Source organism: Saccopteryx leptura, chromosome 4, assembly GCF_036850995.1.
Source record: "Saccopteryx leptura isolate mSacLep1 chromosome 4, mSacLep1_pri_phased_curated, whole genome shotgun sequence".
Lineage (NCBI taxonomy): Eukaryota > Metazoa > Chordata > Mammalia > Chiroptera > Emballonuridae > Saccopteryx > Saccopteryx leptura.
Genome location: NC_089506.1, coordinates 34484639 through 34512424, shown reverse-complemented (window position 1 = coordinate 34512424; position 27786 = coordinate 34484639). Strand labels below are relative to the sequence as shown.

General features: G+C 43.8%; 1 protein-coding gene across 2 annotated transcripts in view; it reads left to right on the top strand.

Moving 5' to 3' along the window:
- SH2D4A (SH2 domain containing 4A) overlaps positions 1–27786 on the top strand; it is a 76343-nt gene that overhangs the window by 31900 nt on the left and 16657 nt on the right. For both annotated transcript variants that reach the window (XM_066380465.1, XM_066380466.1), the window contains exons 5-8: positions 10357–10437; positions 14349–14460; positions 16108–16309; positions 19717–19847. In XM_066380465.1, coding sequence (XP_066236562.1) covers positions 10357–10437; positions 14349–14460; positions 16108–16309; positions 19717–19847 — 526 coding nt within the window. The remainder of the gene's footprint in view (positions 1–10356; positions 10438–14348; positions 14461–16107; positions 16310–19716; positions 19848–27786) is intronic.

Genomic DNA, 27786 nt, shown 5'->3' with positions numbered 1-27786 from the left:
GCTGTAGGGCTGGAATCTGTTTGTTGAGATGATTCCTCATAAGTTTGCTTCTAGTTCTATGCTTTCCTGATCCTAAACAACACCTATGCCTGCATGACCCAAAGTAAAATATATTCTCACTTCACTTTGGTGGTTAAGAAGAGTCTCTATACAGTTTCGATGGAGCTGCCAGACCATTAGAGCTGGACTTTTCATATTCAAGCAGAAGTTAGACAAGGGTGTGAGGTCCACGCCCAGTAGTACAGGGCCAGGGTTCATCCAGTCTTATTTCTGGAATCAATTAGCAATCCTGCCCTCAGCTTGTCACCACAATCCTCCACCGTCAGACTCAAACTGTATCTTTTGGGACGTAGCTAGTCTTCACACGTATTAAAAATGAAAGAGCTCTACCTTTCCCTCCATGGAATGAAAAGCCCAATCTAAAGGTTTTCATTGGATTACTTTATACCATGATTGATTTTATATCTTCATTAGCAGACGGCTTCATCCAAGGAGATCTCTTCTAGAACAAGGAATGATTTGCCCCAATTCTCAAGGGGAAGAATTTCTGCTAAACTCTTGCAGCCACAAGAAGCAGATCTGGGGGGCCGGGAAGTTGTTCGACCCCTGCTCCAGGGTTTCAAAAACATGGGCTCCAAACATCTAGGATTCAGAGCATCTTTCTACACACAATTATCTTTATGAAGAAAAAATTTAAGACTATATTTATGCTGATTTAAATTTTTCATTTTAACAAATAGCCAAAAGCAAGTTATTAGTACCAGATGCCAGGAAACCGTCCTGCTGACAAAGGGGGCGATGCCTCTAGTGTGGGCATGGAGGTTTCAGTCCTGAGTGGCTGCTCTGTGACTTGCCGCAGTATCCCGGAAAGAGTTAATTCCATTTATAGAACAGGGATTAAATTAGCAATATTGTTTCTTTACAAAGGAAGCTGAGACCGTTTACAAACATGGGGATGCTTGCCCAATATCATCTGATGGAGCAGAAAGAATTGTCCCCTGAAGTCCTTCAATTATAAGTTGCTATTCTTACCATCATGAACCCAGCATTGGTCTTTCTTATTTTTCAGATGAAGATTTGGAGGTAAAGGCAGGCTGGTGGTTTGTGCAGGCTGAGGAGGAGGCTGACACAGTGTCCTGATTGCAGCCGAGTGTATGGTTTTAATTCTGAAAAGCTGTTGCCCTCTTGCCCTGTCCTTGTTTTCGGCATGAAGACAGTGCCTGGAACACTGAGAAATGATGCTCTGCTTAGTGTTTACTGAGCACACTGTGGTTCTCAGTGGATCACGGCGAACACTCCCTGTGACTGGGTGCCTGCTCGTCCTGTCCCCAACCCTGGAGGAAGGTGGGGTAAGAACTTGGAACACTCATGGCTGAGTGACTGTCCTTAGGGACCCCGCCGTGTGGACAGCCCTCCAAATGCAGCCAGTTGTTTTGCCCCTCTCCTGAGATAGAATTTGGAGAGAACAGAACAGTTGAGTGTGGTTGGGAGAATGGCAGAGAATGCTAATTCGAAATAAGCCCCTTTGTGTTTGTTATAGTATTTTGTAGGCTGAGAACTCATTAAGCAGTGGACTGACTGTCCTTGCCTCAAAGGGGACCTTGAATAAAACTATATCTGCTCACTTTTAGATTTTATCTCCAGAGAATTACTTGCTATTTTTACAGAAATAGCCTTCAGAGTGGACCACAATGCAAAACAGGCGTTTTAAAAATATTAGAAGACAAACATCTAGGAGTCAGAGCATTCAAAAAATAATAAGACCTTGAAACTAGTAGATTAAAAAGCCTTGAGCAAGATTATTCCCGTTAATATCCTCTTTAACCAAATGGAGTTAGAGGTGACCTTTCCACCCCTACCATGTCCACACACACACACACACACACACACAAATGTTGCACACGCAAAACACACACACACACTGCCACCTGCCATGAAGCTCTGGTATCAGTTTTTGAGTATGTCATTTCACTATAACAACTTACAACAAAAACTCGCTGCTAAAATGTACATTTTGATGGTAAACTTGACGTTGAAACCATGGTGGTTTTCAGTTATATTTTTAAGTGTTATTCTGATTCATAGCATTATGTTCCCATCCGTGAGTAGCAGTGGAGGAGCAACCCTAAAATGATTTTCAGACAAAATGAGAGACTTCCACTGTGTTTTTTTTCCTTCTTCCCTACACCCCTTGGACCACAGCGAAGCTTGCTGTCTACTCAGAAACCAACAGTTCTCTAAAACCAGGTTTTGGTTGTCTGCCTTTAGAAAGGAGAGATTCAGAAACAAGATACTAAGATCAGACCACGTCTTTGAAAGAATAGAAAATCAGATGCTGAATTGTATTTCTGGACCCTTATTCATCTCCAGGAGCTCCTGCCCAGCAACCAGGGTTTTATGTGACTTGGGCTTTCTGTAAGGGTGAAAGGCAGTATTAGAGCGCAGCTCCTTAGGTGATGTAACTGAAGTGAGTACTAAGGGTTGGTGAGCAGGCCAGGTGGGGAAACCTGCCCCCAGCCCCAGAGTAGATGCCCTGTGCCTGTGCTCGGTAGAACCATCTTAGGTGGCCTGGCTCTTGTTTATAGACAGCCATACTGCCGCTCCCTGAAAGGGAGTCGGGTTCACACTTATAATGAGGCAGCCCACGCTAAACAGGATGAGAACTGTGTTCCTGAAACGCAAACCAAAATGTTGAGTTGGAGGTGAGAAAACAGGGATAATCCCAAACCAGTAACTGTTTTCATTTGCATATTTCTTTTTGTATACATGCATGAAGCATTTCAGAATTATTTGTGTGAGAGAAAATATTTATTGAGTGTACCGGGTAAAAAGAGATGAGGCCTTAATTGTGTTCATTTTGTTAGTTCAAGAGTAGAGCCATAATCAGAGTTACACAATTACTCAAGCAGTTCTGTGTCACTGGCATAGAATTTTGCCGTAATCTGCAGGATTAAATTTTATATAAGATAGATTTTAAAATCCTGGGCCCTTAAAGGCCATTTAAGCTGTTGTGTTTTTAAAAACAGTATGCTGCATGAAAAGCTTAACCTAAAGTACATTACAGAAGAGAAAAGCATTTCTATTGATAGTTTTGAGGGTTGTACATTATATAGTTGGTGACACAACTTTATTTTGTATAATTGCAAGTGATATTTGCAATAATTCACTTATATTAACTCACTAGAGATAGTGTGCTGGGAAGAGAAAGATGGAGTCCTGAGTGAGGAGACACGGGGTCCTCCTGACCACTTAGAGTCAGTCATTAAATCTCTCTGGGACTCAGTTTCCTTATCTAAAAAAGGGAGGTTACAATAGTTGCATATCCCTGGTTTGGATGTGAGAATGAAATGAAATAATATGCATAAAATTGTTATGTAAAGTATTACATATGATACAAATATTTTTTCTATCATTATTTGTAGTTAGGTTCCTATTTCCCATTGTGGCAAGACTTCCCAAATCAATCATGCTGTTCAGACTCCTTGTCTGTTCTCTCAACAATCCTTTATTACTTATACTTTATATCTAATACTTACTTTGCTTCCCTCGTTCTTCCTTTTGTTCTTCTTCTGGATCATATGTCAAGTGCCTCCCTGGTGAGAATGTAAGAGCGGCCTTTGAAGCTCTCTCTCTCTCTCTCTGAAATGCTTTGCCCTAACCACCCTTACCACTTATACATTATTGCGTTTTCTGGGGATGTTACTGTCCAACTCTGCTGTTTGCTCATTGCTGTAGGGGGATGTGAGATGAAAATGGGCAGATGTTCATCTGGCATGACAGTTCTGTGCTTTAATATGCCCGCAATAAACTCAGATGGTGTTATCACCTAAAGGTGTGCCATGAAATTACCCATCATATTAGAGTCTGCTGTACTTTTAAGTCAGGCTCGCCAGCAGTCTCTGTGCATAGATTTTGCTAGAGAACCAGAGGAAATATTCCTTAGGGTCCCTGTTGTCCTAATTCATGTTTCAGTAAAATCATTCCGCAGGGACTATGTACTATATTTTTAGCAATAAAACTGTCCCGTTTTTCATCTTGTTAGTCTAGTTGGCCTCAGGAAAATATCTCCACTCTATATTATTATTCTTTGTAACTTTATCAAAGCACAGTTCCATTATTCTGACTCTCCCATTATTTTATAAAGAAAAAGCGAACTCCCAGTATGTTCAAAAGCTGGTATTATAGTCATCAGTGGGAACTCCTTTTTCATTTACAATGGCTGGGAATAGAAGGTCTGATTGTTCCGGTGCCCTGGTCAGCAAACTGAGTGTGTTATAGGGCAGGCCACCGATTTTCAGAGAACTTGAATTCAGTCTGCATTGATTAACATTAAAACTAGACTGGAGTATCTTTTATTGGTTAAGAATGTGTCACGAATTTATAATGCATTCATTCATTCACCAACTACTTATTGAGGCTTTACTAAATGCCCGTCCCTGTTGTGCTTGGCTGAGACTCCAAATATCAGTGAATTAAGGTGACATGCTCTTTGCCCTCAGGAGGTTATTAAGGAACATCATGGATTTAAGAGGTGCTAGAACAGGGTGAGTAAATACTTAACCTAGTAGTACATTTTCAAAAGTAAACTCTTGATTTTAGCCCATTAATTCATCATTTTCATCTTCACCGTAAAAATTGAGTGCTAATAAAGTTCTATTTACGGGAACTTTCTGGTTTCCTTGGAATTAAAGTTGTTTGGCATTTGTTTGATTGCATAGCCCTATCTTTAAAGAGAATAAATATTAACTTAGTGGCCAGAATGAACTGTTTTATTCAAACCAGTTTTAAAAGTGTAATTAGTTTAAGTCCTGATATTACACACGGTTTCTGAGGGAAATATAATTTGTAACCATATAATATCAATGTTGCTAGCAGCATCTTTTGATAACCCAGTGGCTTATGTCGATTCAGATGGCCATTCTTGTCAGTTTCACGGGATCAGGCAGGATGGACGGGCTCTACTCCCAGGTTGAGTTGGGTCTGTCGATCAGATGGCCATACTTGTCAGTTTCACGGGATCAGGCAGGATGGACGGGCTCTACTCCCAGGTTGAGTTGGGTCTGTCGATCAGATGGCCATACTTGTCAGTTTCATGGGATCAGGCAGGATGGACGGGCTCTACTCCCAGGTTGAGTTGGGTCTGTCGATCAGATGGCCATACTTGTCAGTTTCATGGGATCAGGCAGGATGGACGGGCTCTACTCCCAGGCTGAGTTGGGTCTGTCGGTTCAGATGGCCATACTTGTCAGTTTCACGGGATCAGGCAGGATGGACGGGCTCTACTCCCAGGCTGAGTTGGGCCTGTACTGATTAGAAAGGACCCTGTTCTGACATGGTGTCTAAAGGGTGTCCACTAAGTCCCTTATGTCATTGGTTTTCAAATTTACTCTTTATTTTTTGGAGCTTTTGCCAAAATATTATGTGGCAGTTTTTATTTTATTATTAAATTAGTTGATTAACACCATTACATAAATTGCAGGTGTACAACTTGATCATATGACATCAGTATCCTCCGCTGTGTGCTCACCACCCGGAGCTTCACCTCCTTCTGTCACCCTCCATTTGATCCCCTTGCCCCTCTTCACCCTCCCCACACCTCCTTCCTCTTTGGTAACCACCATTCTGTTGTCTGTATCTATGAGTTTGCATTTGCTTTGTTTGTATGTTTGTTCACTTGTTGTTTTTTTGTTTTATATCCCACATGTGAATGAAATCATATGGTTCTTGTCCTTTTCCATCTGAGCATGATACTCAAGAGCCACCTATGTTGTCACAAATGGCATTGTTTCATCTTTTTATGACTGAATAGTATTCCATTGTATGTATATAGTACCACATCTTCTTCATCCAATCATCCTTTGAAGAACACTTATGTTATTTCAATGTCTTGGCTATTATGAATAATGCCTTATGTTCATTGCAGCAATACAGTGTTTACTTTTAAATTAAGCAAATAGGAAGCAGATAAGATTGCTTTCATTCTGCACATAGAGTTTCAACAGTTGCAGAGGCCTCTGTAATGTAGCTCATGGGAGGTGGCTGCACTGACTTGCATGCATGAGAGCCGACGTGTTCTTCTGGGCCTCCCCGTGGGAGGAGCAAGCAGTCGATAGGGAGAGGACACGGGGTCTCTGTTTTTCTACCTATTAATAGATCACCTTACCTTTTTAGTAAAGGGACACTACTTGCTTTGACACCCTTACAGGGTTGACATAAAGGTCAAATGATGAATTGGACTTGAAAGTACTTTATAAACAAAAATTATATAGCTAGATGGGTAGTTTTCCTCCCTTTCTTGTGTTCCAAATAGGAATAACTAAAGAGTATGTTTCCTGGGACCCAGAATCATATGGAAGCTTCAGAGAGGGCACAGTACTCTCTCCAAGAAGCCCCTTCATCCACTCCCCACCCCTGGTCCCCGGGGAATGCTCAGAGAGGCAACGGTATTCCTGATGTTGTCTCCCCTTGGTATTGGTGCCACTAAATGTGGCTTTTTTATATATATAAATAAAGGAACTCTCTTTTGTATCACATTGTCTCAGCCCACTACACCATACTTAGTGCATTCCACTGATGTGTGGAACCTGTAAGGGTACCTGAATGAACCTGCTCTCCACAAGTCTTAAGTTCTTCATATTCTTTTAACACTTTGGAATAGTGGCAGATCTTGTTTCATCTTGAAAATTAGTGTTTTTATAACTGTGGCTCTGAGCATGTATAAATAGTTTTAGAGTTTACAATATGTTTTAGACATATGGAAGTCCTTGAATGAAAGTATCAATCTCTGGGCTGGTTGTTAAACTAATCAATTATTTAGGCTTAAACTCTTCTACCCAAGAACCAGCTTTGGTAATTAAACCAAAATCTAAAACTTCAGGCCCTGGCTTGGTGGCTCAGTGGATAGAGCATCAGTCAGGCATGCTGAGGTCACATGTTCAGTTCCCAGTCAGGGCACATAGAAGAAGCAACCAATAAACACATAACTAAATGGAACAATTAAATAGAATGAGTTGATGCTTCTCTCTTCTCTCTCCCTCCCTCTCTCCCTTTTCTCCTTTTCCTTTCTCCTTCCCTTTCTCCCTCTCTCTCTCTCTCTCTCTCTCTCTCTCTCTCTCTCTTTCAGATCAATGGAAAAGTTAAAAACAAACAAACAAAAAAAAGCAAGAAACCTAAACTTCACAGAAAAGGTGTCAACACTGACTGGCCCCAGTAGATGGTGCTGACAGGCACTGTGGTTCCTTTAGTCCCCACCAGCCTGTCCTTTTCATTGTCTGGTTCATGTGTCTGTACTTAGTTTTGAGGTATTTTAAAAATAGTAATAGCCCATCCTATCTGATAGGTGCCAAAGCGGCAAGTATATTGTACATGCTAGTAAGAAAAGGAATAGGATGATGAAAGAAAACAAATTAAGATAAGAAAAAAGCACATGGTAAGAAAACAGTGTTGTATATGTAGACAGATGAATAGTCCAGTTGAAGGAATAATTCTAAGGGACAAAGAATCACTCATATAATATGTTTAAAGCGTTGTACCTATGCAGATGACAGGAATAGGGAAGTAGTACTTGGTGAAATAGACAACACTTTGGAATATACGGTTTAGGAAGGAAGTGCCATTTGCCTATTAGCCTGATGCTAATTCGGGAAACAACTAACAGTTTGTTCAATAATGTAAAGACTGAGCATGGTGGAGGTGCGGCTGGCAACACCCTGGTCTAAAGCTCTGCTGGTTGCCCAGGTCTAGGTCCTGAAACAAGCAAGTGGAGAGGCTCCAAGTGCAGCTAGCGTTGTTGGAGCATTATCTACAGTACTTGAGGAGGTGACCTGCCTCCTAATTTTAAACATAGAAGAAACTGGTCCTTTGCAAAATGATGATGTCCCATTGACGTTATGTCATCAAGGAAAGGGAGAATGAGCCTGTTTTTAAAGCTCACATTCCTTATAGTGGAAATGCATTCAGAGACTGCAGGAATGAGCTCTTCAGAGTCATCTTGGACTTTTGAACGGACTTACACTAAATCTGGTGGAACATCCTGACCTGTTCAGAAATAGAGGAGCTGGTTACGTACTATTCTGTTTCAGATGCAGAGCAGCACTGTATTGTCTTTAATGATACTGAAATAAGAAAAAAAAATGAGATGGAGTAGGTAAGTAGCAGGAGTGAAACCTATAGGATTCATTATTTGCCAGGTAATAAGTATAAGGAATCTTTGACCCCCACTTACTGTCCTATCATCACAATGTTGACATAGTGGGAGAATCATAAACTCTGGCACAAGCCAGCTGTGTGATCTCAGCAAGCTACACAACTCCTCTGAGATTCACTTTCTTCGTCTGAAGATGGCCAAGATGTTGCCCATCCATCAGAGATGCTGCCAGAAGTAAAAGTAACTCCCCCTGTGCCACCACAGCGGTGCCTGGTCATAGCAGCCCTCCAGAGACTAGTGGCTGTTTGTGGAATTAGCATTAATGGCGCTGCCCAGGATTAGGAAAAGCCCTCAGCAGAGACCTTGACGTGTGCCTTGCCACCAGCAGTTGCTGGTTCAGCTAAGATGGACCAAACCTTTGTAACAAATAGACCCAAAAGGCAATGGTTAAAAACACAACAGAGGCCCTGGCCGGTTGGCTCAGTGGTAGAGCGTCGGCCTGGCGTGCAGAAGTCCCGGGTTCGATTCCCGGCCAGGGCACACAGGAGAAGCGCCCATCTGCTTCTCCACCCACCCCCTCTCCTTCCTCTCTGTCTCTCTCTTCCTCTCCTGCAGCGAGGCTCCATTGGAGCAAAGATGGCCTGGGCGCTGGGGATGGCTCCTTGGCCTCTGCCCCAGGCGCTGGAGTGGCTCTGGTCGCAACAGAGCGACACCCGGAGGGGCAGAGCATCGCCCCCTGGTGGGCAGAGCGTTGCCCCTGGTGGGCGTGCCGGGTGGATCCCGGTTGGGCGCATGCGGGAGTCTGTCTGACTGTCTCTCCCCATTTCCAGCTTCAGAAAAATACAAAAAAAAAACAAAAACAAAAACAAAAAAAACACAACAGACATTAGTCTTTCTCCCTTACAACATCCAGAATGGGGGTTCTGGTGCAGGAGGGCTAAGTCATTCAGGGGCTCGGGCTTTTGGTGGCTCTGCTGTCTTGGGTACTCACATGACCGCCGTCACAATTCCAGCCCAAAGGAAGGGGAAGTGGCCTGGGTGCTTGTGTGAAGGAGGTTTTAGGAATCCAAATACAAGTGGAAAATACCAGTTCTCACCTGCATTGTATCAGCGATAACTCACTCACACGGGTGCGCCTACCTGCGGGGGCACTGCTGTCCTAGCACAACAGCTCAGCTTCTTTGAAAAAAAGGGGCAAAATTGAGATAGCCATACTGGTGTATTACTCAGCATAATAAATATCCCAAGAACCCTGTGTGGTACATGCTGAATCTTGGTACCAACCTTTTTGCTGAAAATATGCAGACAATTTCTGATCTATGCCAGAATTCAGGAATGAGTCCTCAGGCACAAGGCACAAAGTCATGGTAATATGGGTTGTGGGTGGTGTGATACTGGGGTATACGGTCACACGCTGGGACATGGCCCAGATTCTGCAATCAAGCCTGGGACAGGGTGATGAGGGCCTGTGTGTGACTGACCTGGTTTTAAGAAGCACTTGACATGTTCCAGATTGGTCACAATGCCAGAGAGGTTGGCACGTGGCTGGCAGGAGTAAGGCCAGGGAGTTTAGGCTGTGGATCTGAGAACCCCACTAGTAGGAGTTGCCTCTTGGGAAACCCATCTAGAATTACAGAAATCTAGATACCAGGCTGGGTAACGGGGTCAGGAGAAGGAGTGAGGAGGAATGTGATCAGGCAGGGGAAGTGGGCAGGGTGCCAGGGACCAAACTGGTATTCTAGGCATGCCTCTGGCTTAGCTGGGGAGGAAGGCGGATGCAGCTGAGTGGCAGAGACGAAGCATTTCTCTGCCCTAACCTAAAACAGGGCTTGGATAGAGCAGGGATTAAGATGGAAGAGAATTTAGATCAAGAACTAATATCGACAACTAGAAGATATCCCAGGGGCCCCGGGACCTGCTCGGGGCAAGACACACAAACCTGCTCATCATGGGCAAACCACTAGACCCTGGCTCTTGGGCAATAATTCATTTCTAAACCCCACTGAGTGGGGAGGCTGAGGCTTCTCATCCCTGCTGCCAGCCAGGGTCGGCTCAGAAACTCAGGTGCTGATGGGAAGCGTTGGTGGATTCAGTTTTGAGAGTGGGGCAGAATTAGGGAATGATGAAAGGAGGGAAACATTAACAGATTATTTTCCGAAACTGCACTGCAGCTCTAAATGGTATAAAAATGTGTCTCGTTTAATTTTTAGTCACCCTCCAGTTCCTCAAGAAATATTCAGCAAATGTTGGCAGATTCCATCAATCGTATGAAGGCATATGGATTTCACCAGGTAAAAGATTTACGTTCTGTCCTCAGGGGGCTTAATGCATAGCCATTTCCACTAACATTTCACAAATGGGTATATCAGTCTCATGCAGAAATGAAATTAAGCAGCAGAACGCGAAATTTGTCTTGAAAAGCTTGCGAACAGAGCTATTCATCTTTGCCTGTTTATCTGGAGTTGAAAAAGTCTTAAGTATCGTGGAAGAAACAGATGCCAAGACATATCTGCTAGACTGCTCACCAAAGATCTAAAACAGAGATGCATCCTGGGCTACTGCAAACACCGAAAGCAGGAAGGCTCATTGCGGAGAGTGATAAATGAGGCACCAGACTTGGCAGAAATAGTGCATTCGGACTAAGTTCTTTATGTGTTCATTGTTTCTGTGAGCCTGTCCCTTTACTGTGATCAGCCTCTTGTACCACCCACACCCACTGTGCCAGGGCTCCATGGGGCACTCGCATCCCTCTCCCATCCAGCCAGACGGGAGATCCTCCCTGCAGACCGAGCCCACTTCCTCCATTGTGTTAGATCCCTATCGCATCGTGCATTGCTCATAGTCAATGAGGCATAGACCGGCTCTTGGAGACTGTAGTAGAATTTGACCTGCAGAGAGTCTGAAAAAGCCAGGTCAGATACCAGGCTGTAAAGAACCAGTTCCAAGTGACCACAGGCCCAAGATGGGGCCCGTGTCCCTGTGGGCACTGGGATCGATTCCCTGGTTTCTCTGCAGAGCTGTACGTGAACTTGGGTAACTCACATGTCTGAGATTTCAAGAATGCACACTGAAGTTTTGGAGCAGTCGTTCTGCAGGCATAATACATACCTCTTTCTAAAACAGCAGCAACAGAGTATCTAAAGGAAGTTTTCCGTAACGCTGTCCGGGGTACGTTATACCATTTTAAATGAGGACAGGCGAGAAAGACAAAGGATCTGCGTCCATTCCACCCACATCTTTTGAGTTTTTCCCATGTGCTAGGCGCTGTTCTGGGCATGGGAGATACGGTGAACAAAACCCATAAAGGCTCTGCCCTCAGGAAGCTTGAATTCCAGTCAGGGGTGACAGACAGTAAACATTTCTAACATGTCAGGTGGTCATTCATGCTGTGAAGGAGAAGAATGAAGGCCAAGGGAGCTGGGGATGCCGGGAGGGTGGGAGATGGTTTCTTAGACCAGTGGGCAGAGAAGGCTGCCCCGGGAAGGTAGTATCAGAGTAGAGACTGAGGAAATGAGGGAGGGAGCTCTGTGGGTGGCTGGGGGGAAGAATATTCCCGGAGAGGGAACAGCCAGCTTGATGGCACAGAGGCGCACTGGATGGTCAGGGAACAGCAGAGCTCAGTCAATGAGAGGAGAGAGGAGGGCTGAGAACCCTGTAGACTCTTACAGAGAATTTGGCATCTCGGTGATATTTCTTGCTGTGATGACAGATGAGGTCATGAGTTTAGCTGGAAAGGAGAAGTGGTCTGAGGCCGGAGGCAGCTCAGTGTTTAGACTGGGCCTGAGGTTTCTTGTCTCTACATCAAGGTGGGTGGACGAGATCCGTGGTTCTCAAACCTTTCAGTGAGACGCCAGATTTTCAATTTTCATGTCTTCACACAAGAATGCCCAGGGCCATGTGCCATTACATTCCTTCTCCCACCCTACGAAATTATATCAGAATTCAAGAGAATGACAGCAGGTCACTTATCTAGTTTCTCTGCGGAACAAAGGGAATAAGAAAGAGCCTTCCTGCTTCAGGGATCAGGAAGGGGGGGAGCGTCTAATGAGGAACTGGTGGGAAGTGTTTTGCATCAACAGGCGGGATGAGAGGCTTTTTGTAGATGTTGTATCTGCCCCTGTCTGTCCTCACACCTTGGTCCCGGGCACCTGGACTGCCTCCGGCCTCAGCGCGGCTGCCGGCCACTCCCAGCCTTCACCTTGACTTTCCCCTGCCTGGTTTGCAGTCCCCATCCTGGGCCTGCGTGCTTCCAGCAAAGGACTTCTAAAGAGGAAATGATAGTTTTCAAAATAGAGAAAGTAAAGATCAACCTGTAAAGATGTGCTCAACGTCAATTTTCTGAAGGAGTTCTTAGAGAAACTCAGGATGGTTTCTACAGTTTTTCAGCTGCTTTGAATAAACACAGTGGTCAGGGCCGATCTCATCTGCTATCACTCTGTGAAACTCATTAACTTTGTCCCCCTCCCCACTGTGCCCACACATCATTGCACCACAGATTAAACAGGAGGACCGCTTACTAAATAGAGCGCACTCAGACGTGTTAGTGTCCTCTGCATTATTATCTAACAACATTTTTCCTCCGGTAGACTCACTTTGTAAACTTTGTGCTTTTTCTAAGCAATAATATCCATGATGTCATAGTTGAACATTATAACTATATTTTTATAGTCATTTTAAATAATGTTAAAATATGCATGTGGAAGACAAAGGTCCACTTTTTAAAAAAATTTATTTTTCAATTATACTTTACATTTAATATTGTTTTGTTTTAGTGTCGGGTGAGCAGCACAGAGTTGGACAGTCATGTACTTTACAAAGCGTCCCCCGATATTTCAAGTACCCACCTAGCACCACACACAATTATTACAGTATTATTGGCTACAAAGCTCCACGTTTACGTTTCAGGATATTTCTTTTTCATTTTGTTTCCCGTTTAAGCTTCGAAATTGCTAGCAGCACTTTATTTGTATTTCAGCCGTATAAACAGCTTCAGGAAAGGGATGACTAATTTTTGCAGTCATGCCAAACATTAAAAACTGTTGTTTGGTTTTTGTAATATTGACAAACCAAAGGAACTGAGTTCTAGGCAGGAAAAGAATGTCAGAAAAAATGAAAACAGTAAATAAAAGTTTAGTTATACCTGAACTGAAATATATATATAGTTCATGAATAATCACCTCCTCCATTAACTGTGACTTGTGACTTCCCACAATAATTAAAAATAAGTTTCACAACATCAATTTTTCCAGCTTTGGTGAAATAGATTAACAGCAAGAATGTCTACCTTTCTGTAGGAAAACACAAAGAAAAAAAAAGAAACAACAGCAACCCTGTTTCGGATTGTTTCGTTGCTCAGCTAACCAAGGCTTTTCTTTAGTTCCCCAAATTGTAAATTCGGTTTCTCACCAGTACTCAGAAGTCTGTATCCAAATAAACAAAACACATTTTAAGTCTCAGCGATTTGATGTGTTCGTTTCGCTTTAGTTGGAAACTAATGCCCTTGAAAAGTTCTTACTGCTATAGAGCTGCATGCTTACGAAATGGTTAAGATGTACATTTTATCACCAAAAGGAACCCCGAATTCCTTTTTAAAGGAAGACTCATGTTCCTTATTTTATATTTTCCATTCTTGAAAGAGGATGCTTTTAAAATATATTTTTGTTTTTGTTTTTAAACAAACGCACAAAAATCCTTTTTGAGCCCCCTCCGACCATGTGTAAATACCACGCTGTCAGCCCCGTGGTTGCAGGTGACACAGCTGAGCCGCTGTGGGACTGACTGTGGCTCAGGCAGAGCCGTGTCACCCGGCTGCCCTGAAACCGTGTGCCCCACCACTTCTCGGGGCTCAGTTTAAAGCAGGTAGGTGCTACATCTGAGAAGAACGAATAGTTACCAAATTCTTACTATCTATTGCACATTGTGCTAGGCACTTAAAAAAAAAAGTGTTTAGCCCTCATTATAACCCAACGAAGTGTTCTTAATCTCTTAGTGTGACCCGGGAAGCAGCCGTGGAGCCGCACAGTGAGCGAGCGCGGAGCGCTCCAGGTGTGGCGGACGGTCTCCCCCCCCCCCCCCCCCCGGAACTATATCGCCTCCTGGGGCGCTGGGGGAGGGCGTGGGCAGCTGGCGCACCTACAGCTCTCCTTCTCCAGGGAAACGGCCATGGTCACTCACTAGGGTTTATTTCTGGTTTTTTAAACAGAAGAAAGAATCCACGAAGAAAACACAAGATGAAGAAAACAACCAAATAGATGAAGAGAGAACCAAGCAGATTTATAAGAGCTGGAAAGAAGACTCGGAGTGGCAGGCGTCATGTGAGTACCCAGACGCCTCGCTAAGCTCGTCGGTCCGTGTACTAAAGCGGTCCATCTACAAAGCATGTTAAGAGGTCGTTAAGAGATGTTTTAACATTAAATTATTACTGCAAGTCTTACGAGCCACTTGCTGAATGGCAGAAAGGGTCTCAGTTCATCTTTGCACTATCAAAGTTACAATGTGTTAAATGATAGAATGGTATCTAGCTATGAAAAAAACATGTTTCCGAAGAGTGTTTTATGACCTTGGAATATGTTAACATCTTTTTAGCGTGGAGAAGAGAAAGCATTATAAAACAGTATGTAACACATTTCTCTTTTCAAATGCCTGAAGTATATAAAGGAAATAAACTGGAAGGCTATTACCCTGTTAACATTTGAAAGGTGGAATTCAAGATTACTAATTTGAATAATTCTTGTAGTTATTCCACAGTTGTCTGAATTTTCAACAGTGGGTCCATCTTAACTTTGTTGTCAAGAACACAGGAATAAAAGGCTGGCTATCTCAGCATGCCTCCCAGGCCTGTGAGCACCCTGACACCTGTCTGAACCAGCACTGCCAGAAATAGCCCCTGAGGACTCAGTGCAGGTGAAGGCAGAGCAGCACGTGCTGGACGATGCTGGCGAGTGCAGGGGAAATGGGACGAGGGTTTCCTTGTGACTGAGGCAGGGAAGCCTTCACTGCCCTCAGCCCTTGAGGCAGCGTGGGGAATAGAAGGAGCCCTGTTGGCAAGATGTTGGGAATCTGAAACTGATCGTCAGTTCCATTACAAGGAACACCGTTAAAATGACAGATTTTTGTGAAATGTGAATATTTGCAAGATCCCACGACTTCTCCACAGTGAAATCCTAGAATACTGGAACATCTTCGGCATCTCTTTGAAGTCAGACATAACAGGATTTAACTAATGATGTAAATACACGTCAAGAAAAAGATTCTTCTTATATCCTGCCGTAGAGTCCTTTAATACTATGTTGCTAAAACAAAAGCAGAATAAAAGAATAAACCCTCTATTTACAAAGCAGTATGAAGAGGCAGCCTTGGGGTACTTTATGTGTACCCACCCTATCATCGTCTATGGTGTCACTTTACTTTTTGGCCTGGCCGGTTGATTTGTAGTGGGTTCAGCTCACAGTGGGCTCTGAATGTGGCTGGTGGTGAGCCTCACTGTCTGCTCACCGCGTGCACAGCCTGGACCACTGAACAGTTCCCGACAGCCTGATCTTTGCTCATGACTCGGCGCCTCTGACATCCTGAACTGTTTGTGTGAAGGATTTTCACCTCTTGTCATTCAAAGCCCCTCCTGCCAACTGGAATCCTCACTCGGGCTGTGACTCATCACTTAGTCTTGCCAACTGCAGGAAATTCTCCAACCAATGGTTCTACATTGCTATCTTGTCCCTTCCTCCCCCTCTTCTTTCTCTCTCCCACTCGGAAAGTCCCCGAGCGCCCAGATAAAGAGTCCACAGTGAACACTGGACAGTGCGAATGTGCAAGCCCAGCCGTCTGAATGACAGCGTTGATAGATAGCGATTGTTCATTATTATCAGCAGATGCCAGAGTCTGCACTCCAGCTGCAGTGCTGAGTTGTCTGGCCTTCTCTGGGGGTTGATGAGCACCTTCCTCAAACCCTTTTGTCTTTCTAGTGCGAAAATCCAAAGCAGCCGACGAGAGGAGACGCTCCTTGGCGAAACAAGCGCGGGAAGACTACAAGAGGTTATCCCAGAAAGGAGGAAGCAGCGCCGGACTGCAGAGCCCCCCACGTGTTCCACAGAAACCAAAACGGCCCCCGCTCCCGCCCAAGCCTAAATTCCTAAACCCGGCGGATTACCCTCAAAAGCCTTCTAGGTAAGAAGCCACGCACACGGCTTTAAGAACAAGGGTTGAGCCTGACCGGGCGGTGGGGCAGTGGATAGCGCATCTGAATGGGATGCGGACGACCCAGGTTCGAGACCCTGAGGTCGCCAGCTTGAGCGCGGGCTCATCTGGTTTGAGCAAAGCTCACCAGCTTGGACCCAAGGTCGCTGGCTTGAGCAAGAGGTCATTTGGTCTGCTGAAGGCCCGCAGTCAAGGCACATGTGAGAAAGCAATCAATGAACAACTAAAGTGTCACAATAAAAAAACTGATAATTGATGCTTCTCATCTCTCTTTGTTCCTGCCTGTCTGTCCCTATCTGTCCCTCTCTCTGATTCTCTCTCTGTCTCTGTTAAAAAAAAATTTTTAATAAAAATAAAATTAAAAATAATAAAAAAGAACAAGGATTGAAATGAGCTGAGGAAGGAGGGACAGCCTAACGGGCCCCAGGACATGGAGGACTGGACGGGGACCACATTCAGCCTCTCCTCTGAGCCTGGCTGCCAGGGGTGCTCGGTGTGGCATTCATCCTGCTATCTGTAACATCCATAGTTGTTACGGTTAATATACCCAGAGTAACTCAGTGAAGGTGCACCTTGAGTTCTCTGCTTTCCTGTGCCACTAGCCCATCCCCACCTGGTGGCAGCAGGTGAGCCAATGAAGGGACAAAGGACACGGCTTGGGACCCGTGATTCCCAATATCGCTCTTTTTGTTGTTGTTGTTGTATTTTTCTGAAGCTGGAAACGGGGAGAGACAGTTAGACTCCCGCATGCGCCTGACCGGGATCCACCCGGCACACCCACCAGGGGGCGACGCTCTGCCCACCAGGGGGCGATGCTCTGCCCCTCCAGGGCGTCGCTCTGTCGCGACCAGAGCCACTCCAGCGCCTGGGGCAGAGGCCAAGGAGCCATCCCCAGCGCCCGGGCCATCTTTGCTCCAATGGAGCCTCAGCTGCAGGAGGGGAAGAGAGAGACAGGAAGGAGAGGGGGAGGGGTGGAGAAGTAGATGGGCGCTTCTCCTGTGTGCCCTGGCCGGGAATTGAACCCGGGACTTTTGCACGCCAGGCCGACGCTCTACCCCTGAGCCAACCGGCCAGGGCCCAATATTGTTCTTAGTAGAGGAAGAATAACAAAGCAGGAGCCTACGGGCTTGCTGACCTTCACGTCCTCGGTAGCGTGGCATTTCCGCTGCCCAGGATGGAAGGTTTGGTGGTAATGCTCACTCGGATGCCTAGGCATTCTCACATGTGGAGAATTTGGAAATGTTCCTTTTTTGAATGAACTCTGATTGTTTGATGATGGTACTTTTGCCTCCTAGGTTGGGGGAGAACTAGGCACAACAATTCCTAAAGAAAAAGTATCGTAAGATCACAGCAGAAGCCTATCACAAAATTATTTTCTCCTGGTTATTGGTATATGATTATTTCATATTCTAATATATAGGGAGACAGTATGTAAAATAACCAAGAGACATCAAATACTGACCAAAGGAAACAGAACTGTCTGTAAAGCCTTGCCTTCTGAAATAAAAACTAAAAATACTTCTCTGTTATGAGAAGGGAGAAATAAAAAACAGAAGTTTCCCTTTGCTCGGAGCCAGTAGTTACCGTCAAGGTTTCTTCCTAATGCGGATCATGACCTCAGAGGAAATAGGAAGGTGGACCTTTTCCTCCACTATGATTATTTCTACTTACTCACGGAAAGGTTCCATTTTAGGGCTAAATGACCATGTTCTACAAAATGACAGTTTGGGGGTGGCTTTTCTCTTGTGGACAACAAAACAAGAAAGGTAGTCAGGAAGTAGGTCTCCTTGCAGTTTTGTGACCAGGTCACAGAGCTGTGACTCCTGTGCAGGGCCCTGGCCGGCGCCTGAGCCCATCTGTGAGCCTTGGCCGTGGCCCCTGGCTGGACAGCGTGTGTCCCTGCGCCTGGTCTCCTGGCTCGTCCAAGGGTGGGAGTGCGACTTGTGCCCTCGCCCGCCCGCAGTGTTCTCAGCGCAGCGTGTGACTGACAGCGACGAAGGTGCCTTATTCCGGGCTGTGCCTGTACTGAGCTGGGCTCCGTCAGCGCGTTCTTTCTAACTTAAGACACTTGCATGAAGCGCTTCACATGAGGCAGCCAGACTGGATGGTTTTACGGCTGGCACTTTAATCAGTGATGACCAAGGTCACTTTGGAGTCAGCCCAGGAAAACGTGGAGACCAGCTGCCCTTGGAGTTCTCCCTTGATCTCCAAAGATTTCTCAAGAAACAAAAAACCTAATTTGAAAACTAGTAAGAGAATTTATGTAATCCCATGTGTGTTCAGTGTCTGCTCCAAGTCAAATATTGTAGGCTATTTTCTCTAACACGCTATGTAAGTATGTAAGTGTATGCATATATACATATATATGTCCATCTGACATGTATGTCATATGTAACTCATGGTAGCATTTGTTATAAAGAGCATAAAGAGTCATAATGTTAATTTACCATGACAGGACATTCCATTAGATCATCCAGACTTATTGTTTTTATATTGACTTCTCCTCAAAATAGTGGGCTGTTGCCTGGCACCCGGCGGTATGTTTATTGTACTGCAGTGGTACTTTTTGTAATGGAAATTGACTGACCTTCCAGAACTTCAGTTCTGCTACTGAATTCATTTCCAAAGGTTTCTGCTGCCTTTATCTCTTTCCTACCAATCTCAAAACACTCTTCTTCAACTTTTTATTTCTCAGACTCTTTTAACAGAACTAAACCTCTTCCAAGTGTGGCAGAGAAGAAACTAAATCAGGGAGGTGAGTGGGTAGAGAAGAGAAAAATCGAATAATGAACATGTTAGGAAAGAAGTGTATTTTATTGCATTTGATTTATTGTGTTTGCAAGTACATGTTCCCCAGGAAAATAGTGCTGGAGGGTGCATTTCACTTTTTAATGCTTATTTTCTCAGGTTTTAATCAGCAGTTAATGGAGCTTTTAACTCATACTACAAATAAGTTAAAATCTATGTGTTAACACAGCAGTAGCTCATCCCCAGGATTAGCCCTGTAGGACAGGAAGGACGAGTGACAGATATATGTGCCTTCCTATTTTCTGCTGTTGAGGAGTTGTGGCAGTGTGTAGGCGTCCAACCTCCCATGAGCTCAGCCCATGTAATTAGATCTTTCAATGTCTAGAATTCTCATTTCTCTCTCTCTCTTTCTCTCTCTAGGGCAAAAGTAGGTTTACAGTTGTTCATATGGAAAATAATACAATAATTAATAAATAATAATACAAGAATAAACTCCGTGATTCGGGTACTCACAACTGTAAACCTACTTTTGCCTCACCCTGTAAATCTGTATGTACACATACATATTTTGAAGGCATTCTTTTCAGTGTAGTCCACTGTAACTTGATAAATTGTCTTACAAATAACAGAAATCAGGGAGTGACAAGGACAGCATCCAGCTCTGCCCAGGAGGACATCATCCGCTGGTTTAAAGAGGAGCAGCTACCTCTGAGAGCAGGCTACGAGAAGACATCGGACACCATAGCTCCCTGGTTCCATGGTGAGTGCAGAGGGTCCTTCAAGGGAACCTCATCTGACGGTGGATGGAACTGCCGATCCACCAGGAAATCACAAAGAATAAAGGCTTTCTTTTATTGGGGCTGCCCAAGGAAGATCTTTGAAGTTACTTTCATAAGGCAGTTTTCCAGAGGTTTCTCAGGAAGCTGCTTTCTCAAGACACTTAGAAAAAGCTGGGAGCAGTCATGGTCGCTGCGCTCATTTTGGGTTACGTTGTCACCACAAGTCAAACAGCGCTGGTGGGCGGGAGAGCAGTGCCAGGGCTCTCGGTTGTGACTTCCATCAAACCGCACTGCCTTCGTCCATGGTCCTCTCCAGGGGAGTCAAATCTAGTCGTCGGGCATGGTGGGCGGGGCATCCGTGGAACAGTCAAGAAGTCAGCTGTCCAATGACGAGGTGAGTGACTGTGAGCAGATCATCTTTCTCTGCAGCAGCTTGATTTATCTGACTCTCACTGTCCTCACCTGTTAAATGAAGGAGTTGAACTTGTGATCTTGAACTTAAAAATTCTGTTCTTTCGATCTTTATTTCCAATACGTAGTGAAGACGGCAAGGTGGGTTTGTTGGAGCCTGAGCAGATATTAGCTAATAAACTATTTACTTGACCCTAGAAACTTGATTAATTCAAACCCTCATCTACACATCTCATGTTTCACTGACCTCTCAGGGACCTTTCTGAGACTCCGGCAAAGAAAGTGGTTTTACTTATTTATTTATTCATTTTGCCTCAGTTGTCTTAAATGTGCGGCTAGATTGGACTGATTGGCTCTATGTACAACGAAGGTGCTTTAAACAAAAATCAAGTTGTCTCACAGAGTGCGCTTGCCGTAAAGCAGTGGTCCCCAACCTCTTTTGAGCCACGGACTGGTTTAATGTCAGAAAATATTTTCACGGACTGGCCTTTAGGGTGGGATGGATAAATGTATCACGTGACTGAGAAAAGTGTCAAGAGTGAGTCTTAGACGGATGTAACAGAGGGAATCTGGTCATTTTTTAAAAATAAAACATTGTTCAGCCCTGGCCGGTTGGCTCAGCGGTAGAGCGTCGGCCTAGCGTGCGGAGGACCCAGGTTCGATTCCTGGCCAGGGCACACAGGAGAAGCGCCCATTTGCTTCTCCACCCCTCCGCCGCGCCTTCCTCTCTGTCTCTCTCTTCCCCTCCCGCAGTCAAGGCTCCATTGGAGCAAAAATGGCCCGGGTGCTGGGGATGGCTCTGTGGCCTCTGCCTCAGGCACTAGAGTGGCTCTGGTCGCAACATGGCGACGCCCAGGATGGGCAGAGCATCGCCCCCTGGTGGGCAGAGCGTCGCCCCATGGTGGGCGTGCCGGGTGGATCCCGGTTGGGCGCATGCGGGAGTCTGTCTGACTGTCTCTCCCTGTTTCCAGCTTCAGAAAAATGCAAAAGAAAATACAAAAAAAAACCCAAAAAACAAAAAAACATTGTTCAGACTTAAATATAAATAAAACAAATAATGTAAGTTATTTATTATTTCTCTGCGGACTGGTACCAAATGGCCCATGGACCGGTACCGGTCCGCAGCCCAGGGGTTGGGGACCACTGCCCTAAAGGATGTCTTGATTTGAAGTTTTCTCTCTTTTCAGTAGTATCATATCACACATAAATATATCTACCAGAATAAGCTCCCAAATAGAGTGTAGCAAACTCTTCTAAAAAGAACACAATTATTTGTGGAAAGCTTTCTGCTAAAGGGCTATTTTTACCGTTAGAATGTCTCAGCAAGACTGTCTGGGTTTCCTGGACACTACTGTTCTTTGGCAGTGCGGGCTTTCTGAGTGTCCATTCCCAGAGGGGCTCCCGTCCCTCCTAGGACCAGGTCCGACACCCCCTTCCTTCCCATTTTGCTCACAAACATTCGGAGAAAGAGTGACAACAGTGTCAAAAGATAAATGGAACACGGGTTAATTACATGTTAGTCGTGGCTACCGCTGCTTATCTCATAGGGCCTTTTTTATTTTCCTTCTTAAGATAAGAACTGAGGCAATCAGCCACTCCGTAGTTTTCGTGTCATTGGGCAGACGATGCTCTCGTTCCTGATGACAAGCGTGGCAGTTCAACAGCAGGGAGTGAAAATTGACGGTGTCGGCTGATGTTATTAAAAATCCTGGTACTTTAACAGGCAGTTCTATTTGCAGTTGCTGAGAGTGAGGAAGGCACAGTTGGACTAAAAATCTAGCTGAAACTTTGGTTTAAAAATAAAACTCTTGAGTTTTACGTATAAGAACTTACTAATTGCTTTGTTATTGATGTATTCTGTTTATACAAATATTTATCATAGGCATAAACAAAATAAAGAACATGACATACAGGAAAACAATATAATAAGTACATAGCCATGTGGTCAGTGTAAGTCATTGTCTTTAGTTTTAGGAAGACAAATTTCACATATTTCTGTACTAAAGAGGCATCACATCTTACCTTTTGGAAACATAAGGATTTGTCAGGAACCCTGTTTGGAAATATGAGAATGGAAGCTTCTCTTTATTGGTTTATCATCTTGCTTTCATTGTTGTAAGTTATTCTTCTCAAGTTACTATTTTGGTCACCTAACTTTTCACCCCACAGAAGTCCATACTTTCACCCCTTTCTCTTCATCAGCTTTAATGGGGGGGGACAGTCACGGGTAGAGAGGACAAGGGAAATGACGATACTGGACAACTGGCCTGTGTCGCTGGGTGGAAGGTGGCCTGCTGTCAGTTGAGAGAAGGAATAGGAGGATGAGGAACTTAGGGGAGGCGAGAAGAAGGAAGATAATGAGCGTATCTGGGATAAGATGAGTGTGCAATGTCTTTGGGACAGTCATGCGAAAATATCCATTTGACAATTAGATTAATGGACTCCTGCTAGAGATAACAGGTTGGGGTTGTCAGCATGTAGTTAAAGTCTGAGGGGATGAGGTTTTCCAGCAGTGAGTTGAGGAGAATGATAGGAGACCCAGGACAAAGTCCGGGGGGAGCCCCGACATTCAGTGACGTGGCAGAGAAGAACAGAGAGCCCATCTGTCTCAGGTCTCTTGGCCCACTTGGGGTCACAAGGAAGCAAAAGGGTCTACAGTTTGGAAATATCCTGCTGTTGGCACAAGCTTTGTGATGCCAGTTTTGTGACTAGTGAGGTAATGTTTGCCTTTGAACTCCCAGATGGAGGAGCTAGATGAAATACCCACGTGCAAGAGAGATCCTGAGATGAAGTTCTGAGCTCTGCTCCCTGAGAGCTATGATCCTTTTGTAATCTCAAGCAGATCCGTATGTACAAAGGGTCCCCACATCTCTTTCAGCAAAAATCTAAGGCTTTTTTACAATCCCAACTTTCACTGGACTTTTGGTCCCACTAGTTATGCGGGATGTTTGGGAGAACACATTTTTTCATGGTTTGTTAGTTTTCCTGAGAGTCAAAGCACATTTCTAGCTTTAACATGGATCAGTCGGTGTTGGGACCTGGATGGAATAATGCAGAGATTGCTGGCATCTCCTGTCTGCTTCTTGTAGTCGGTTGGAGATAAGGGACCTAGTTCCAGGTCATCTGCATTCATTCCTTCCCGGGATATTTTCCCTCTGCCCCAGGGGAAGGACCTCCCTGCAGACTTGTAGCTCAGCTTACTACACTGTGTAATCACAGAATCACAAAGAACACCTGGAAGTTCCAACAGTTTGGGCAAAAGACCTGTGAAGAAATTTTATAGTTGGTATTTTTAATTTTTTAAAATATTCTGCATATGATTGTGTGTTAATTTGGAAATTTTATACTCAGTCATTTAGGAGGACTGTTGGTAATACTGCCATGTATCTTGCTAAGATCCTTCAATGGGAAAGAGTTCTGGACTTTATCATGTGAATAACCAGGATCATCTATGCCAGTCCCTCATCTGGCCACCTGTATCAACCTCCTAACTTGTCTCTGTCTTTCCTCTGCTGTCCTCCATCCTCAACACGACCAAACTGCAGCCGGAGTGGAACCCAGGCTCCTCCTCAGGGCCCCCACGAGCCTGCTTGCTCTGCCCCTGACTCTCCTCAAACCACATACCTTGTTCACTGCTCTCCACCAACCTCCCTTCTGACCCTGACACACCACACTTGTCCCTTCTCAAGGGCCTTTGTAGTTGCTCTTCCTAAGGTTGCTCTTCTCATGGCCAACTTCCTAAGGAACTGGCTCCCATGACTGTGGAGTCTTGGTGGGTCCTTAGTCTGCTGGATAGGCTGGCAGGCTGGTATCTCAGGGAAGACTGGAAGCTTAAGGTCAAAGGCTCCCTGTGGGCAGAATTCCTTCTTACTCATTTGTCTCTTAGTCTGTGATTTGTCTTTTAACTTTTGGGCACATTTTGAGGCATAGAAGTTTTTCTCTTCAATGAGGTTAAGTTTTCCTTTATGGCTTTTACTTGTGTTATACAATCCACCCATCATTTATGTTTGTATATGTTATAAGGTATAGAAGTCTAATTTATTCTTTTTCATACAAGTGGGCAGTTGTCCCAACATCTTTCATTAAAGAGCCCTTCTCTGCTGACTTACAACGCTATCTCTGTTGTATGCCAAGATCCTGTATATGGGAATGACTATATATTTATAAGTCTTTATATCTAAGAGGGCAAATTTTCCCTTCTCTTCTTTATATGCTCACATGGCTGTTAGGAGAAATATTTCAAGTTTTAAAAAGTTTGTTGGGATTTTGAGTGGAATTGCATTGATTTTGTAGATTAATTTGAAGAGATGATTGCCATCTTTATGTTATCTTTTCATTCATGAACATGGTAAATCTCTCCTACTTATTTTAAGTTATTAAATAAATTACTTATACAGGACATGTACCTTTTTAAAAAGAAAACAAACTAGATTTAGTCCCATGTACTTATAATTATTTCTATTACTTATAATTATTTCTATTTTGAATGGTATTTTTTACTGACATTAATTGGTAGCTGTTGGAACGAGGAAATTATGTTTTTGTACATTTATCTTGAGTCCAGTAACACTGTTCAAGTCTCTTAGTAATTCTGTTTGTTTTCCAGAAGATTCCACGGAGCTATGATTTTCTGAGATAGTAATGCGTGCCAAATACTACACTGAGCACTTTCAAGGCAGTAATTTTTATTCCCACTTTATAGATAAGAACCTAGGAAACTGAGATGTGAAGTTATTTTCTAGGCTTCTACCTCTAGTGATGGTAGAGTCAACTCAGGCCCAGATCTGTTTGACTTCAAAGCCACAGCATACTTGACGTCTAACACAAGTGGGAACCCTTATATCATGCTTTTTATTTAGCCCGTGAAATTTAAGTCAGTGAACAGTAATACCATAGAGACTTGTTTCTCCAATAAATGAATCAGTTCACTAACTCTCACAGTGAGGGGGGGGAGGAGAAATGTGAAGGAAATTTATTCAACATAAGTTTTGTCCTATCCCAACCTATGAGAATAAGGAAAAAGTATATTTTATCTGGATACTACTCTGTCCACGCCCAGGTAGAATTCCAAGAAACAGATAATTAACATTCAAATCTTCAATAGAATGCCCTGAGGCCACAGCATTTGGTGTAGTAGAAATGCAACCTACATTGACTGTGCTGGTCATTACCCGACTGCACATTTGTCAAAACCGATCAAATTGCACACTTAAAATTGGCAAGTTTATTGTATGTAAAGTATATCTCCAGCTGATTTTCAAAGTATTTAAAGTCCCAAAGCAGCATAGAGTTTTCTTAGCTCCAACATGGAAAGGTTGTAGAGTACAGACTTAGCACAAGACTCTAAGGCCTAGTTTTGAGTTGTATCTTCTCTCTAAAACCAGATTAAAAATAATATATACACCATAGAGTTTAAAAAGTAAATCAGCTGATTTATGTAATATGCTTAGAACAGTGCATGTAGTGTTTCTCTTCTTATGGTTTACCAGAACTAAAGAGTTCAAGAATAAATTCACCCATTCTTGTTCTTTCTTCATTATAATCCTAACCTTACTACAAAATACTGTCTTGAGTAACAGTGTCATAAAGCAAAAGGCAGCACTTCAATAGAATAGATCTTAATTAAAATGGTCCCAGGGGATGATAGCAGAGTAATGGCAGCTGTGAAAGATATCCTTGATCTTCCCCTTGAAATTTCAACAAATTAAACAGTTATAACAGTGAAGAAACCCCAGTTGGGCTGGCAGGCTTGCCTGAAAGATCTGCACATGCAATTGACTAAAAGTGGGAAGGGTTGAGGAGGGGTGTGGAAGATAAGACCCACTCACCTGGGTTCTGGAGAAGGGAGAGGCCTGGACTGTCTAGGCCAGTGGTTGGCAAACCATGGCTCACGAGCCACATGCAGCTCTTTGGCCCCTTGAGTGTGGCTCTTTCACAAAATACCATGTGCGGGTACTGCCTCGATAAGGAATGTATCTACCTATATAGTTTAAGTTTTAAAAATTTGGCTTTCAAAATAAATTTCAATCGTTGTACTGTTGATATTTGGCTCTGTTGACTAATGAGTTTGCCAACCACTGGTCTAGGCTTTCGTCCTCTCGGGCTCCAGAGAGGGGAGAAGCCCAGAGTGACTGGGTCTTCTGCCAGGAGGAGTAAAGAGATTGGGGAGAACTTGGTGTGATACTGAACCAAAGCAGCAGAGTGTAGGGTCACTGCCAGTATTCCCACAGTCGGCCTATAGCCTGCTCTTGGACAGAGACACAAAAATACGAAGTGAGACCCTCCAGCCTCCCAGATACTGCCTCCCTCCTCTCTCAGTTACGGAGAGTAACAGAGACATACCACACAGCTGAAGAACAGAGGTGCTGTGTGTCTGGTCCCCTGCTGTGTTGGGACGCAGGGAGGAGTACCTGGAGGCCCGAAATCACCATTACTAAAGTCATAAAGCCCTCATAACAAGTCCCACTCATCATCGCAACTGCAGTCCTACCTCCACCTTAGCGACAGCAGCTTCTCTGCAGAGTTCAGCCTGGGATTTTACAGAGCTAAAACTTGTAATCCAATGCCACCTAGTTGAAAAATATAGAAAAACCTCATGGAAATGTTTTTCCTTTAGGTTTTTTGTGGTTGTTGTTTTGTTTGTTTTTTTATTATTTTATGAGTTTTTTGTTTTTAATGTTTTTTCTCTTTAATTTTAATGTTTACTTTAAATTTTATTTTTATTTTGTTATTGTTATTCTTTGCTTGATTTCTTAACAATACCACTCTCAAATGCCCTCAAGAGAGAGATAAAAGGAATATCATAACTACCCAAGAAATAGATGCAGTTCAGAAAGAAAATGGGTAATCTCCAGAAAGCAATCTCAAACACATGGAAACCTTCAAGTTAAACGATAGAGAATTCAAAATTGAGGTTCTGAAAATACTCAATGAGATGCAAGAAAACACTGATAGGCAATTTAATGAGCTCAGAAAACAAAACAAATACCTCACCAAAGAGATTGAAACTTTAAAAAAGAGATGAATAACTCAGTCATGAATTGAAAAGTGAGCTAGCAAGTTAAGCTAATAGAACAAGCCAGACAGAGGAGAGAATCAGTGACATTGAAGACAGGCAAATAGAGATGATACAGAGAGAAGAAGAGAGAAACTCAAGATTTAAAAAACTGAGAGTTCTACGAGAATTGTCTGACTCCTTCAGAAAGAGCAATATAAGAATGGGTGCTTCAGAAGAAGAAGAGAGGGAGAAGGGAAAGGAGAGCTTATCTAAACAATAATTGATGAGAACTTCCCAAGACTAGGGAGTTAGATCTTCAAACCCAAGAAACAAACCGAGCACCAGGTGACCTCAACCCAAACAGACTTTCTTCAAGGCACATTGTAATAAAATTGTCAAAAGTCAATGACAAAGAAAGTCCTCAAGGCAGCTATGAAAAAGAAGAACATAAGGTATAAAGGAAGGCCCATTAGGTTATCATCAGACTTCTCAGCAGAAACCCTGTAAGCCAG